This window comes from Sitodiplosis mosellana, unplaced genomic scaffold, assembly GCF_009176505.1.
Source record: "Sitodiplosis mosellana isolate CC-2019 unplaced genomic scaffold, AAFC_SMos_1.0 Smas_scaffold_3, whole genome shotgun sequence".
Taxonomy (NCBI): domain Eukaryota; kingdom Metazoa; phylum Arthropoda; class Insecta; order Diptera; family Cecidomyiidae; genus Sitodiplosis; species Sitodiplosis mosellana.
In genome coordinates this window covers 10674925-10691579 of record NW_022595246.1, presented here as the reverse complement: position 1 = coordinate 10691579, position 16655 = coordinate 10674925, and the positions used below count along the sequence as shown (strand labels likewise).

At 37.8% G+C, this 16655-nt stretch overlaps 2 protein-coding genes across 6 annotated transcripts in view; one reads left to right on the top strand and one right to left on the bottom strand.

Moving 5' to 3' along the window:
• Window positions 1-16419, bottom strand: part of LOC129566137 (death-associated protein kinase related) — an 18394-nt gene extending 1975 nt beyond the window's left edge. The window contains exons 1-7 of one of the 5 annotated variants that reach the window (XM_055441768.1): window positions 2543-3648; window positions 2419-2445; window positions 2168-2357; window positions 1919-2098; window positions 930-1318; window positions 528-628; window positions 125-345 (exon numbers count right to left, since the gene is read on the bottom strand). In XM_055441768.1, coding sequence (XP_055297743.1) covers window positions 125-345; window positions 528-628; window positions 930-1318; window positions 1919-2055 — 848 coding nt within the window. In that variant the 5' untranslated portion in view covers window positions 2056-2098; window positions 2168-2357; window positions 2419-2445; window positions 2543-3648. Of the gene's footprint in view, window positions 1-124; window positions 346-527; window positions 629-929; window positions 1319-1918; window positions 2099-2167; window positions 2358-2418; window positions 3649-11589; window positions 12826-14216 lie in introns of those variants that run through there. The other 4 variants (XM_055441771.1, XM_055441770.1, XM_055441767.1 and 1 more) reach the window with 4 other exon arrangements.
• Window positions 13519-16655, top strand: LOC129566145 (solute carrier family 35 member E1 homolog). Its single transcript, XM_055441784.1, has 4 exons — window positions 13519-13840; window positions 14823-15157; window positions 15537-15776; window positions 15886-16655. The coding sequence occupies exons 1-4, from the start codon at window positions 13519-13521 to the stop codon at window positions 16102-16104; spliced, it is 1116 nt and encodes a 371-aa protein (XP_055297759.1). The 3' UTR covers window positions 16105-16655.

Here is a 16655-nt window from a genome sequence, read left to right as displayed (position 1 = left end):
GCACGAAATAGAGAGAGAGGAAGAGAAAGAAGAAAAAGAGAAGAGAAGAAAAAAATAGGTAAATTGCGTTCCAAACAAACAATCTGATTCATGATAATGTGTTTTTGTTTGTGTTTCTACTTACTCGGCGGCGACTTGTAAAGCGCTCTTAATAAAATCAGTTGCATCCTCCGAAACGTCTTGGAATAGGTCATCCGGAAAGTTAAGATTACATTGTGATATGTTCAAAAATGTTTCTTGCTTTGAATCACCACCAAACGGGCTGAATCCACTGAGCAGCACATAGGCGAGCACGCCAACCGACCAGATATCAGTTTTGAGAGACAAAGGTTCGTATGAAAGTACCTAAACAAACACAACGGGCACACAGCCACACACACACGAAGAAAAAAACGAAAACAATAGCAAACAAATCAGCCACCGTAAATCAAAGCCGCCAAATCAATCGCATTTTGAATGGATTGAAATGAATCTAATTGTAAATAGATATGCCTATTAAAAGGCATGCATCTTATTAACACACATACCTCTGGCGCTACGTAATCTGGTGTACCTAATATCTCTCGAACTTTACTACCGGTTTCTTCAACGATTCTCGATATGCCGAAATCGCATAATTTGAGGCCATCTATATATATATACACATCCATATATACATATATTGACACCGCAGAGCAGCGGGAAAATTGAGCGCAACCAGGTGAGCGTGAGCGAGAAAAAGAAGAGATGGAAAAAAATAACGAAATATAGTTTTGTATTTTTTTTCTCTCCGATAAACCGTTTTCGCAATATGTAACACACAGCAAAGGTTCAACAATGCCGAATTATAAACGTAATTCATTCTTAAATGGGAAAAAAATTATAAACTAAAAATTGTGTGCGCTAAAAATACAGTAAGAGAAGAGGAAAAAAAAAATTCCGTTACGAACCTTCAACTCGCTTGCCACATAACAGAATGTTTTGCGGTTTCAAATCCAAATGAGCGATACATTTTTTGTGTAAAAATTGAAGTGCTTTTAACACTTCTTGCATGCAAATTATTGTTTGGTGTCCGTTCAACGAGCCGGCTTCGTCGAGTAATGTCTGTAGCTCGCCACCGGTGGCCATCTCGAGTACCAGGGCAGTTTCCACATTTGTCTCGTGTACCGAATGCAATTTGACAATGTGCTCAGAATCGGCGCACAATAACAATATCGCAATCTCGTGTCGAATCTCTTTCAGTGTGCATTGTGCACGGCGCCTGCGCCTCAGAAATTTGGCTGCAAAACTAACACCGGTCTGTTTATGCATCGCACGACGAACCGTTGCGAATTTGCCCCTGGATCCACCAAAAACCAGAACGATCAAAAAAAATCACACGGAGCCGAGATGTGAACGAAAAAAAAAACAAGAAGAGAAAACAGAGAATGCATGAATGAAAAATGTGTTTAATCATAATTTTTGAGTTGTTTCATCAATTTTAATCGATGGCATTGAATATTCGCTTTTTTTTCGTCGCTTGCGACAGAGTACAACGGAAAAAAAGTAAATAAACACGCAGCAGCGCGCGTGAAAAAAAAATTTCATATTAAATCAACGACGTCACCGACTTTGGATTTTGGAGTGCAAGCTGTTATCGAAAGTATCTTGTATTTCATATATATATATATGGCCAATAAAAAATATATTGTTTGTGCATTGATAGAATTGATTAGCTAAAAAAAGATATTGATGTCGTTTTCGATTGACGTTTTTCAATTATCTAAATTAGTTTTCTGTTGACTCATATTTTTTTTTCCGCCGAATGCCAATTTTTTCCCCGTTTTGATTTGCCGTCAAATAATTCGCGTGCGCACAACAAACGCGTGCTCATTTTTTCCGTTGTTCTTGCCGTTGTCGTTGTCGTTGTCATTATTCCTTGCCGTTCATACGCGCTTACCTTGCAAATGGTGTGTGTTCCACATCGTAAATTTCATTGATATCACCGCTTGCAATCAATTTACTTAAGCTTGCATCAGACACTTCTAATAGACCGTCACCGATCGGACGAACGCCATTCGCCCCTTCGACAAACATCTTTTTTGCGCTATGATTCCTCTTTTATTATTCCACTACTTTCCTAAAATGATAGAAATCACAAAAACAACAACTAAATAACATGTTTGAAAGAAATGGAAATAAAAATCACTTTATCGATCACGAAATGAAGAGAAAAAAAGAGGCACACTGCAAATGACATCAAAACACATTGTCGATCATCACTGAGACTGAGTGTCATTCGAACAGCAAATCAAACAAATTGAGTTTATGTAAATGTTTTTTTTTTTTAATTGTTCCTCTGTGTTGTTTCTCTATCTGGTTTGGTCATACGTTATTCGCTAATTGAATGGAAATTTCAATTATTCATTAACCGATTAGTAATAAAATGAGTTGTATTACTTGACAATTTTGCGCACAATCGCAAAGCTGGAGAGAAAGAACGAGTGAGTGATTGAATGAGTGTATCGCTATGCATCGCTATGTTTTCATATTCGATTAAAAATTCAAATGGTTATTTACGCACTTCACTTAGCGCTAGTGACAAAATGATTGCCTTTGATTTTTCACGCTGAACAAAGACAAAGGCGCGAGCGCTAACGACTCAAACTGATGGAAAAATTAAAGTAATCAAAAGAATCACCAACTGAATTCCATACAGAAAAAAGAAACAAACAATCGTTTCGTTGAAGGTTTTGATGGAAAAATCGCATTCGCACACACGAAATATGGTGTCTGAAAACAGTTGTAAAGTGGCGAGCGTTGTCGTTTTTTTTTTCTTCTCTCGCTGCTGTTGTTTCCATACGTTGTCATCATCGTGTTATGCCTCCACTCACGCGCGCGCACACGCTCGCGCTCTCGCACACACGGTTCACCAAATTCTTGAACAAATATGACAAAAGCAACGACACAAAAAAAAAAAATCTCAACCTTCAACGACCATTAAAGTTTATAAAACAAACATATATACAATTTAAAGCGTTGGGCATTAATTTATTGTCACATATTAATATGACGACGCGTGTTCGAACATCAATACACGATGAAAATATTTTCCAAATCAACCGATCGACCAACCGATCGAATAAGAAACGGTTTGCTATCGTTTCGCTGGCGCTTTTTTTAACGTCAGTTTTTAGTCGATTTGAAGTTTTAAAAAATTGAAAACATTTTTCTATATTAATCTTATGCGCCGTTTCATTGGAACACCCAACCAAAGAGACAGCAACAACAACACCAACAAAAAACTGTATAATTCCAAAACATCAAATGAACAAATAACACGCAAACGCGAATAACAAGAGGGAAAAAAAATGTTAGACACCAAGACCTTTTATGGCAATGATTAAAAATAACGACAAAATCAGTAGTGGCTGCTTGAACTACTCGATCGGCATACCAGCGCAACAGGCAACACACAGCTTAGAGCGATGAACAAACAAAAAAACATAACATCGACAAAAGTTCAACATGCCAAATTTAGCGTTGAAGTTTTCGCTTTGTCTTTTGTGAATCATGTAATTTTTTTTTTGTTTCTTGTTCATTTCTATTTCTTCGTTTCTGCGTCAAGTGAATTGAGCAGGCGCGAACGCTCCAAAATTATTGTCTTTTCTCGCCCCGTTGCCAAAAATGATGATCATTTTGCGCAGCTACTTCACAAAAATAGAAAAAAAACAACAACGACGCTAACTAGCCTATTGCCAGTCCAAAGTTAGTGTTATGAATCAACACACTCCAAAGATATGGAAGAAACGTACTCAAGACAAGACTGAAGAAGCAGAAAAAATAACAACAACAGCAACACCACTCAAATTAACAACTCGAAACATGTTAGAATGTTCAATTGAGAATGTCAAAATGTGAAACAAAGTAAAGCGAAGAAGATTGCGAGGGAGAGAAGGAAAAAGAAGAACGCATAAGAGAACGTAGAGGCAATATATTTAAATCGTAATAGGAAAAGAAAAAGGAAGCGATTTGTTGATGTCGATGTCGATGTCAATGTACAAATTTGGTGAAGTAGCTGCCGCCGCTCAACTGCAGCCATGTGATGTGTGTGCAATCATATTAAAATGGAGATGATGGCCCAACGCGTAAAATTACTTTACGCGCCACATAAAAAAAAAACAACGAACAAACGAACGAACTCGACACAAACAATGAAATGATGTGAGTAAATATTCATAATTTATTTGGTCCATTCACTTGGTGGCCAACAATACCAAAAACGAACAACAACGACCAACGAGAGACCGAAAAAAATGCGCTACGAAATACGCGAGCATTGAAAGTTAACCAAGTGGAGAGACGAGATAGAGTTTAAAAAAAAAAACACATACATATCTCGTTTACCCACGATCAAATCAACGATGCCGACGATATAACCATTATGATGTACAATGATCTTCTTGTGAATGTGAGTTTTAGTTTCATCGTCAGTGTGTTATCTCAGTTAGGTCAAAAGCAGAGCCCTGCCGTAAAAATTCTGTCCGAAATCAATGGAATGGATTGTGTATTGTGATGAGCGAGAGATGCGTGCGTGCCTGAGTCGGTGTTTGTGTGTCGAGCTCACAATGTAATGTAAGCGCATATCTTAATTCGTTTATTTTTGGTGTGAATTGGTTATTGTGTAAAAAAAGAGGAAAACATTTTTTTTTTTGGTATGTGTCAACGCTTTTGCATATTTTCGAGCCGTTTTAGTTGCGTGCCTCGAACATACCATTGTCGCCATTGTCGTCATCATCATCATCGTCGTCGGTTCAAGCGCTATATTTTGACTTGATGGTGGCATTTTCTACATAATATTAGCATCTCTCTCTCACTCTCTCTCTCCCGCTCGCTGCCAGTAGTTTGGTGAAGGCGCTCGCGCGCTTGGTCAATATATCAAAGTCAATAGCTTGTCTTTTACTCTCTAGTTGCCTCAAACTCGTTCATGTGTCGCATTAGAAGTTTCAACATTCAAAGCGCACGCCATTCAACAAAATGCTTTTCATTTTCTTTTTCTCCTGACACTCACACAGCCACAGCTTCGTTCGTTCGCTCGCACACACACACACACACACACACACACACACACACTCACTCAAACCGTCTATAATTAAAAGATAGTCAAAGTGTCTTTTTGCACAACGTGACATTATCGTTGCATATTTATTCACTGAATCAGCATACAAAGAATGTTTTGAATATTGAACAAAAGACAAGAAAGAGTGAAGAAACGGTTTACGCGTACGTTCACTCTCTCTCGCCATCTATCTCCATCACTCTTTCCCTGTCTTGCGTGCGATTCTGTGCAAACTCTCGAGACCCGAGCCGAGAGAAACAACACAAATAATAAATCATAGTTGCTAATCTGTTCGCTTATTCCTTTTATTTCCATAAAATAGCACGAGAGAAGCGAACGGCAACAATGAACGTCGAAGAGAGAGGGATAGAGAGAAAAAAAGCGCATGGTTAAACTGTTTACTTCGGAGTTTTGTTACTTTTTTTGTCTGTTCGAAATATAAACAATAGAATATTAATTTACAAAAATCATATAATTAAAAATTCATTTAGCCATTTGCACTGTGAGCCATCATGGCTCAGTACAATGAAAGAGCCAAAGAAAAGGCACAAAATGAAAGAGGCACGAAAGAGGCCGTGGCTGATGAGTGTGTTCGTGTGTTTCTTTTTCTTTCGATTCTGTTAGCCTCATTTTTGCATTGTCTTATTGATGAAGACGATGACGGCGACGATGATGACGACGACGACAAGCACTCACGAAACTACAACACGCCGAAATTCATAACGGTGAATCGAAAAACATTTCGCCAAATGGAGGCAAGAAAACAGAGCAAACCGAAATGAAGAAGCAACGTTACAATATAATAACACAAGAATCCGAACAACAATAACTTGGCATTAATGAAAATATGCTGACAGATAGATATACATACTCGGCACATACAATCGACAAACGATTCAAGTGTAAACGAAAGAAGAGAGAGAGAGAGAGAAAAAAACAGTACAAAACAGCGAAAACAACTACGAAACGAAAAAAAATTATAAAAGAAACACACGCCAAATTGCAATGGAAAAGTCATTAGAATTGTATAATGGACAATTTGAATTTGTTGATGCTCTTTTTTTGTAGTTGCATATGAAATAGGCTATTGTTTTTCATGTACTTTGAGGTTTTTTTTTAATTCGTCTTCGTTTTGTTTCTTTTTTTTTGCTTTGAATTTCGAATATTTGCCGCGTTTTTCTAGCCGAATTCCTCGGTAAAATGCGAGGCGCTGCCGTTTGACGAAATTCTTTATTAGTTTCTCTAGATGAATTGGGATTTCTTCATTTAAACGATCGCTCGTTCGCTTTTTTTTCTCTCTTCTGTGTTTCTTCTTTGTTGTTCGATTCACTTGGCTCGACAGCTCGCGAGCTGCCTACTCTCTCTCTCTCTCTCTCTCTCTCTTGCTCACTCACTGGCAAAGTGCGAAGAATACAGTTGGGTCATTTGCTGCTGCAGCACACATTCAACAAGCGTATAAATTTAGTTTAACCGAAAATATGTTTGGTATGAAGTTATGTGGTCGAATGCGATTTAAGTGGTTCGCATACATATTTGAATCGGTGTGTAATTTCTATTCGACGAAAATGGTCTGGCCCCGACAAAAACGGAACACGACGACGACGACGACGACGGCGACCACGATCGAAACAGCGAGAAAGACACACGCCGTGTGTGCAACAGAGCGAAAGAGAATCGAATGGACAAAGAAAAGCGGCACGCCGATTCGATTACAAAATAATTATATTACATTTTCTATTACATGGTACTCACTTCAGTGGCCAAACCAAAGTAATTTGAATGTATTTATCGTGGCGGTTCGATAGAAAGCAGCCGGGAAAACGAAAAAAACGAACACAACACAACAGCAGCAGCAACAGCAACAACACTCGGCCCCATTACATAATAACTCTCTGTTTTCGCGTTGAAAAGAAGAAGAAGAAGAAAAAAAACAGTTTGCAATTTCACGACGAAAGACAATTTTAGATTTGGCCAACTATTTCTATTTTTTTCACGTTGTCTTCTTCTTCTTGGACTGCTGTTGCTGTTATTGCAGAAACAACCGCATCATCAGCAGCAGCATTAGCAGCGATTTCTTCGTCTTGTCAAAAGTCTTTCTAGTTTGTTCCGACTGTTGTGTTGTTGTGCCACTTGAAATGAAAGATCAATCTTCCTATATTCCGTCATGTAATTCCATATTCATTTGCGCGATTGCGGTTGTTTCGTGTGCATGGCCGTTGTTGTTGTTGTTGTCGTCGTAGTCATTTTTTATTCATGCATCTTATGTTCCATGCGTATGGTTAATGTACTAAAAGAATGCGACTATCACCAAAGTGACGAGAGAGGAAAAGGCGAAACAGAAGAAAAAAAAAATCCGTCCACAAATGACGACGACGGTGGTGACGACGACGACGATATGTGTATACGGTTGCAATGCAATATGTACACATCTATGTACAGGCGGCGCGGCGACACTTACTTCTTGTGTGCCGTATACAACACAGAATATGCCTAAGCATACTTACGAGAGCATACACACAACAGAGAGTACAAATAATTGAGATTTTTTGACCCTATTTTTTTAGTTTTTCTTCGCCGTCGCTGCTGCTGCTTCAGGTTTACTTTATCGCTTTTCATACTTTTCTCTTCTTAAACTCGCAACACTCAAATATTCGCACTCATTGCAATGCGCTCTTACTAATCAGCTTGCATATTTTTACCGTGCTGCTTTTTCTTTCTTTTCATTTTGTGGACGACGACGACGATCGTCGCTGCTGCTGTCGACGTTTTATATGCGCTTGTGCGTTCAATACTTCTTTTTTTATTTCGCTGGCTCTTGAATTCATTGTGTCTTTTTGCTCTTGTGCACAGACATACTTTTCGCAATAGCACACTTAAGTGAGACAACCGATTGATATATATATACGTATGCGAATGCTGCATACATGTGTATATATAGGAACGTAGCCATCAAACACCTCAAGTCGACAGATAGTAAGAGTAGCGGAGAGAAACATTTTTCACAGCAGCAGCAGCAGCAGCCGTGTAATGTCGACGACGTGGTAGGCTGACTGCCTTGTATCTACCTCATTGTTGGTGCTATTATTGTTTTATTATTGTCTTTGCCGCGAGATGCCTGATTAATGCAAATGTACTGAGATATGCATTTTACAATTTTACACAACATTTCATATGGTTGCTGATTGTCTTTATCTGTTCGCTGGCTTTCAGTCTCTACGTGTCTCATTTGTTCCGAATCGCGATATTGCAATTCAATTGGACTCTCGCGCGCGCGTTCGCACCCATTCCTCCCTGGGTAAGTATATGTGTGTGCTTTGTGTGAATTTTTTTTCTGTTGCTTTTCGTTTTTTGTTGTGTTTTTTTTCTTCTTCTTCTTCTTCGCTTCATCATTCACGCAGCTTTCGCGAAAACGAGAGATTCAAGTATTAGTATAATTGCTCTCAGCGCTGTGTGGCTGTTCTTATTGTGCCTTTTTTTGTGGATCACAACACGAAATAAAACATGGGCAACGAAACGAAACACAATTGTACGTGAATTACGCAAAAGTATTTAATGACTTTGAAAGGCCGTCTGATGTTACCTTCCCGAATAAAATACGTGTGTGTGTTGTGTGCCTGTGTGTATATATCTCATGTGTATGACGATTTTTTTTTATCTTGTCTTTCTCATTTTCTGCTTCTTCTTTTTCTGTACAATTTTTTTTACGTGTGTCTTTCGTTTCCGATTGTCACAAACGTAAATTGTCGATGAACTCGAGACGACAGAGCAAAAAAACAACAAAATCGCTCTCAATGAGAAAAGCAGCCATATAAAATCTCATTCCGTGCATAATTTAGGCCTCAGTCTGTGTGTGTTTGGTTTTTTTTTTGCTCTTAGGTTAAGAAAAAACAGTTTTATGACTGTTGCAACAGAATGGCATCGGCACGAACATTAACGCCACATAATCTGCGGGCGTGAGAGGAAAAATCCACCGAAAATAATAAATAAATTAATTACATATACTTGAAATGTGTAAATGTGCATTGTATGTTCCATTGCGTGAACCTTGTAAAATAGATGAATAACAATCGTCGAAAAAAAAAAATAACAAGCAGAAAGACAAAAAAAACAACAGTCGACTGAAATATAAAGCGGTGGTATAAAGTCGTAGGTACTATGTCAAGCTATTTAGATGTTTATAGTTTAACGCACGCGGTGGCCCCAGCCACACACTCACTCACTCACTCACTCACTCGCTTGGCTCGCTCTCTCGCACATTCCAATGGAAATTTCATGCATGTGAAAGAAAATTGATTGATTCTCGTCTGGGTGCTTGACGGTAGTTTTTTTTTCTTTTCATTCTTTTCATTTCTCGTCGTTTTGGCGTTGATGGCTCAGAATTATGTACACATACAAACACGGTCGGTCGGTCGGTCGGTTGGTGGAAATAGATATTTCGAGGCATGCTTTTCAAAGTTCACATACGCATTGAACCTTCGCGGAACAGAGGTACAACTGTGCAAATCAAACTAAACAAACTCGCGCCGAGACATGTATCCAATACACTTCGTGTGTTTTGTTGTTTTTTTTCGTCTTCTTCTTCAATTTTATTTTCTTCATGTTTTCTTTTGCCATTTGTGACCGTTTCATTCTTATTCTCTTTTTGCCATGCCTCTGTTGTGAGTGTATTTCATTTCCATCTGGTTTATGGCACATTTAAACCAAAGATAAAAAAAAAGTAGCAGCCGTTCGATGGCTCATATAGGCGAAGCAAAAGTTGAGATTGCGAGAGACCAAGTGAAGAACGTAAAACGAATGAATCCAAAGCAAATACATGTATATAGAAAAGTCCGCGCGCTCTCTCTCTCTCTTTCTCTCTCGCTCTTTCGGTTCATCGTCATTCTGTGGTCGCGCGCGTTCGCTTTGTAACCGTCATGGTCGCCGTCATCGTTATTTTCCAAACCGAAACTCTCAATACGATGCGGCAAAATAATAAATGAACAAAAATCCATGAGAAACCGAAAAACGAAAAAGAAGAAGAAGAGGAAAAAAGCAGCCAGCGAAAAGAAATCCCAAATCGCTACAAGCGCAACACTTCTCATTATAGACATTATTTTTTTTTTCTGCCACATGAAATGCTTTTTGATTATTTCTGTGACGAATTTTGTGTGACCGCGCGTTCGCTGTACATATGGACCTATTGACAAGAGGCTTCAATCTCGTTTTCTTCTTCTTCTTCTTTGCCGTCTTTTTTCTTCGTGTGTCTGTGTGTATTTTTGCAACGAACTCTCAATGGCAATGTGCTAGCCGTGTTCCATACACTACACCTTTTCGCATATTGTATATATTCGGGGCGATCTTTTCTTTTCATCGACGTGAACAACAGCAAATATCACAAACAGAACATTGAATAAAAGATGGTGCGACAATGAATTTTTGGTGAGTAAGTCGGAGAGTGACGACACACAAGAGCATGGAGTGAGCGGTGATTGTCTGTTCTGTAAGCGCGCGTATGTGTCTGTATGTTTGTGTATCTGTATGTTTGACTGTGTGAGTGTGTGTGTGTGTGTGTGTGTGTGTGTACTCGAGTGGAAATGTGCACCACACACAATTATATGTGTACTACGATGACGGCCTGTACAATGGAACATTCAATACCATTGAAATGGCAAATGGCTTATGCAGTTGCCAGTGTCTAATTTCGTTTCCTTGGAAAAATTCGACATTTATTGGGTGATTGTACCTTCCAAGTACTCAGCACTCGAGCCAACACTATTACTTCTTTTCTTCTTATTCCTCGCTCTCTTTCTGTCTTCTTTTCTCTCTCTCTCTCTCTCTCTCTCTCTCTCTCTCTCTCTCTCTCTCTTGCTGTCTCAATATTTTGCCTTCTGGTCGCATTTTTCGTTTTGGGCTTTTGGTGCTTCCAAAAGTTTTGAAACACAAACGTGATGATTGTCAAGCGAATGGAACAGTTGTCAAACAACAAAAAAAAAAAGATTGTCTTATGTTTAATTTTCGTTCAACAAACAATTTTCTTTCGAATAACTGGAATTGCGCGAGAACGACCGACAGCAAAATATAAAACAGTCAACGAATTTGGTGAATTTGATGTGCAAGCACACAACACGACCCGAAGAATTTTCTTCGTTTTTTTTTCCTGTACTCTTTTATTTTTTATTTCGCTCGTAAAACAGACAAAAAGAAGTGTAAAAACGAAGTAAACGAAAAAAAAAATTCCAGCAGAAAAAATTCGTTAAACATCGACACGATTCGTTCTTTCGCTTAAATTTCAACTTCACTACTTCTTCTTCTTTTTCTTATTATTATTTTTGTTGTTTCTCGATTGCCTCCGACAAAACTCTCTCACATTCACAAACACTCTCGCATCAGGCTCACTCTCTCGCATTCACGACAAAACAATCACTCGCTTATATTCTGATATATTTTTTTTCTCCAGCGCCTGAACTTTTGATGTCGCTCGCTCTCTTTCGACTCGAATGTGTGTAGAATATATGTACGTATATATATCTTACAGTGTGTCTTTTTTTCCCTTCAATTGCTTCGTTTCGTTTTTATTCTGTTCAACTTCTCAATTAATTTTACATACGTTTCGATTAGGTTGTCTTATTTCTGGCGTTTGCTCGTACCGTATCCGTTGGTGTATATATATTATATGTTTAATTTTATTGAGCTGGGCCTGACTCGGTCCACTTGATTTATATTAGAACAGTTGATTGCGTTTATTATTTCTTCTTTTTTTTCGTTGCCTTTTTATACTTCACTCAACACTCAATTTCGATTAAATATCGCACAATAAACAAATTTCGAATCGCATCGAACAGATATAATTGAAGGGGAAAAAAACAATAGATAATTCTCGCACATGAATTTTTTTTTTCGCATTTATCGCTCGTTTCTCGATCACAAAATATATTATTATTAGTTTTGTCTAGGTTTTTTTTTCTGTCTGTCGATAATTCTATTTACACCACGCCCGACCAAAAAACATTTAAAAGAAAAAACATCAGATAAACAAACAAAAGTCACGATCCTTGGTCGCTGCGCCAACAGCCTTTCCGTTTCAAATGCTGTAAATGAACTGACTCAATGGTTTCCAATTTATTTGTACAACCGAAAAATGTGTGCTGCTGCTGCTGTTGCGTAGTGCATGTGTATGTGTGCGAAAGACCGTTGAGATCGTGCTGCACACAGCATACACCAACGAGTGTCATAAGTAGGAGAGCGGATGAATCGTTAAACGAACAAACGAAACAGAAAGATGAAAAATACACAGAGAACACTCGGACCCTAACTGAAACTTCACACACACACATCGATACACAGACGCCAATGACGAATGCCTATGTTCATGTTTGCATTCCGTATGCACGGTCGTGTACGTACATGCAGAACCAATGAGAATATTTCCATGCCCGTTCTTTACAACGAATTTTCAACGATCGAACCATACGGTTATAGCTTCAACACAACAACAGTTGTACCCGTCATATGACAGCGTCCTCACAGCATTCCAACTCCATACACCACATATACCTAGGCGCGCGCGTACTCACACACGTACACATCCACCATCAGCCAAGCAGTCAACGTGCACATGCACGATCAAACACACATTAGTTTTCGTGTGAGAATGCAAACAAAAAACCCAATTCCAATTCAAGTACACACATTTGTCTCATTCAAGTGGAGACGCATGGTAAATTTGCCATAGTTTTAAAATTGCCATTCAATTCAATGGAAATTAATGAGTTTAAAGTCGGTAAAATAATTATTTTTGCGAATATTTTCACGTGAAAATAATTAACAAACTCTTTTTTTAAATTCTAAATCATCTTCAATTCTTCGGCTTTCTTTGAAACATTTCAACCGAATCCAACGACTTTTGTCAATAGGGACACACAATAGCCGTAAGCATATATCATCGAAACTATTCGGAATGTCATTGAGCAATCGCGTGTACAATGTTATCTTGATTACGATGCCAAAAAAAAAAATCAACTGGGCCGAGATGTGTCAAAAGCCGTCAGATACGATTTAGCACTTGTGTATTGTCGTCGTGGTTTGTTGTGTGTGCGTGGTCAAAATCGTAAAATTAGGAATAAAATAGTTCGAAAATCCATCGACGACATCGACGGAAAATTGTGTGAAAATCCCTCATTTCACCGGATTTAATTAGGGAAAGTCATCAAATTCCACGCTCACGCAACATTCATATTTAATTGCATAGAAAATGGATAGAATTTGTATAAATAAATCCTAAATAGAGTTCACTTTCACCTCGTTTACAATACACTTTAGGGAATGTGTAAACAATTTTCAATGGGCACGTGTAAATAAATTTTCATAAATTATATTTTTAGTTTAGATATATATCAAGTGCTTAGTTGAAAATTAACACAGAAAAGAAGTAAAAAAAAGGGAAAATAAAGTGTGTGTGAAAAATGACGGTAGAAAAAAGTAAACAAATTTTCAATGTGGCGGCATTGTGTTTAGTTTGGTACGTTGTATCAAGCTCGAATAATGTTATCGGAAAATTGGTATTGAGCGGTTTTCCGTATCCAATGACCGTCACCATGGTCCAACTCACATCAATCACACTGTACAGTGGACCGTTTTTTAACTTATGGGGTGTTCGTAAATATTCAGACATCTCATGGAGATATTACATCAAATTGATCATTCCGTTGGCGTTGGGAAAATTTTTCGCTTCCGTCACATCGCATATATCAATTTGGAAAATTACTGTCTCGTATGCACACACGGGTAAGTAAAATATCACAGTTGGCCATACACCTAATTGATAACGTTTCTTTATGGTGATCTTGTTCTCTCTCTGGTAAATATGTAATGAGTTATTGTTCATAAAATGAAATTGAGCTAATTCTCCATCTGCTGAGATCTCCATATTGTGCATTAGAAGATTGTATGCGAAAGCAGGAAGGCAATAGAGTATGTTATGCAAAGAAACCTGAACAACAAAAAAAAAACATCTGTAGACACCGTTTAATTAACACACAGACACACCGTATGTCCACGTTCAAGCAGTGTTGCAACGTAGGCAAAAATGCTTAGTTGATCCAAATTTAAACCATTCGAAGGTCAGCCAACAACACAACACACAACATACATTTTTACTCACACTTTTACTTTGTAATTAACAGTGACCGCCGTACCGCGCTAATCGTGCAAACCAAACCATGCGTCAAACACACATATGTGTGTGCTTGCTAAATCAAAATAATGAATGACTTCGTCCACGTTTTTTTCTCCCGTTTTCTTCTCGTCGTCCGTGTGTGTTTATTTGCATTTTAATGTGTGTTACGGCTAAACAATACACAGCATTTGTTGCCTGATTTTTATTTTATTTTCGTTCACTCACTTCGTTCGCCATATCCGTAACAAAAGCCAATATGTTTTTTGTTGTTGTTGTTTGTGAAAATGGCAACCGATAAAATTGACGATATCTCATTTAAAACTAGATCAATTGGAATGGATCATTCTGCCTTTCGTGTACATTTGCAGCAATTGACATTTGTTGTCTAGGTAACGTGATTAATCACTACGCAATACGACATCAAATTAGAAAAGAAAAAAAATTCCGGCTCGCTCTCTCTTTTGTGTGCTCAATCTTCGTCTCATTATGACGCAATTGCCAAATCATGTTATTGCATTTCATCCACAATAAAAACACATTTTTATTTAATAATTTGTTTTTGTTTTTCCATTTCCATTTTGTTTTTTGTAGTTAAAGCGACGATGCCGTTGTTCACAGTGATTTTGACACGGATTTTCTTCAGAGAAAAACAATCAACATCGGTGTACTTGAGCCTAATACCGATCATTGCCGGCGTTGGAATTGCAACTATGACTGAATTATCCTTTGATATGATTGGATTGATCTGTGCACTGTCCGCCACACTTGGATTCTCAATGCAAAATATCTTCTCGAAAAAAGTGCTGAAAGACACCGGTATTCATCACCTTCGACTGTTGCACATCCTTGGACGCTTGGCATTGTTTCTTTTCCTTCCCGTTTGGCTATACATGGATTTCTTTAGGATTATTCGCGAGCCAGCAATTGTAAGTCAATTTTATGCGCTTTTTTCAGGGAATTTCATTGCTTTCAAAATTAAATTTATTGGCAAAATCAGAATTTGATGCAAAAAGTTTAGCTAAGATCATTTCAACGGATTTTTGAACCGGTTTTATTGATTTTCATTCAATTTTAATCGAATAATGGAAGCTATCGTCAAATAATCCATCAATACCTCCAATGATTCAAGCTAAAAATGATTCAGTTTTCCAAAAAATTTGTCCCAAGAAACTATTTTCCATGATCGAAAGTAAAAGTGTACTGTCGCCAAACAGTCTACCCAGCAAATGTCTATTTTTACTCCCATTCCAGAGTCTATTTGATTTTTACTAATCGGATCGATGTTGTTTTTATTTACATTCCTAGGTAAATGGAGACTACAAAGTGATAGCGTTATTGTTTGCTGACGGTGTTTTGAATTGGCTTCAAAATATCATTGCGTTTAGTCTATTGTCGCTGGTAACGCCTCTGACGTATGCCGTTGCATCGGCGTCAAAGCGTATATTTGTAATTGCCATATCATTGCTGGTGCTTGGAAATCCGGTCACGTGGACAAACATTTTCGGAATGATGCTTGCCATTTTGGGCGTGTTATGTTATAATCGTGTAAGTACTTTTTTATATGCGCTAAGTGTAGCGTGTCAAAAAAAAACCGGCTTTTCATTATTAATTGCGATTGAGTAATAATCCATGTTTTTCGTTTATCCATTCGTAGGCCAAACATCTATCAAAACAGGCAACAAATATTTTGCCATCATTTTTTCCGAGTCGCAAAGAAAGTGGCGGCATACCTTATAAGCCATTAATAACAAATAATAATGGTTTGACGTCACGTATAACCGCCTCGAAGAACGGCACCGTTACAAATCTCCTGCTAAGTGGCACTGATCACAGTTTCACCGTCAACGCAAATAATAAACTTTTATTCGTATGAAGAAAAAAAACACACACACACAAACACGTATACACAAATCAAGTCGCGGGTTTTTTTTTCTCTACAACAGACGATTATTAATTTGTAAAATATTAGATAAAGAAATTATGTTTACTTTTGATTAGCTTAGACTTGAATTGTAAAGGAAAAGACGTATTGCCGCTCAAGATACACACTTTTTACCCGTTCATTTTGTATCCGAGTCGAGAGAGAGTGAGAGAGACATGAACGCGCGCGACACAAACAATCGATCGTAGTATGTCTTTCGTCTATCGATAAATGACAAGCGTCGCAACGAACACAGTATTCTGCCTCGATCGTTCTATTGATATTCGTGTAAAATTTATCTAGCAAAATGTTATTTTATTAGAAGTTTATTTTTGTAAAGAGAAAACAAATGAGAATGCAATGCGCAGAAAAATGAATTTATTTATTTGTATGTATGTTCTTCAATACAACACGAGAGATAGAGAGAAAAAATAAACAAACTGTCTCTTTAAAGCATCAATAAAATGAACATGTGCAATTTTCGTGTCACATGACAAGATTAA

What these genes read in the sequence shown, in the direction of transcription:
- LOC129566145 (XM_055441784.1), top strand. Translation starts at nt 13,519, where the DNA reads ATGACGGTAGAAAAAAGTAAACAAATTTTCAATGTGGCGGCATTGTGT. An exon ending in TGTCTCGTATGCACACACGG is followed by an intron (nt 13,841 to 14,822) that starts GTAAGTAAAATA and finishes TGTTTTTTGTAG; the next exon opens with TTAAAGCGACGATGCCGTTG. An exon ending in TTATTCGCGAGCCAGCAATT is followed by an intron (nt 15,158 to 15,536) that starts GTAAGTCAATTT and finishes TTACATTCCTAG; the next exon opens with GTAAATGGAGACTACAAAGT.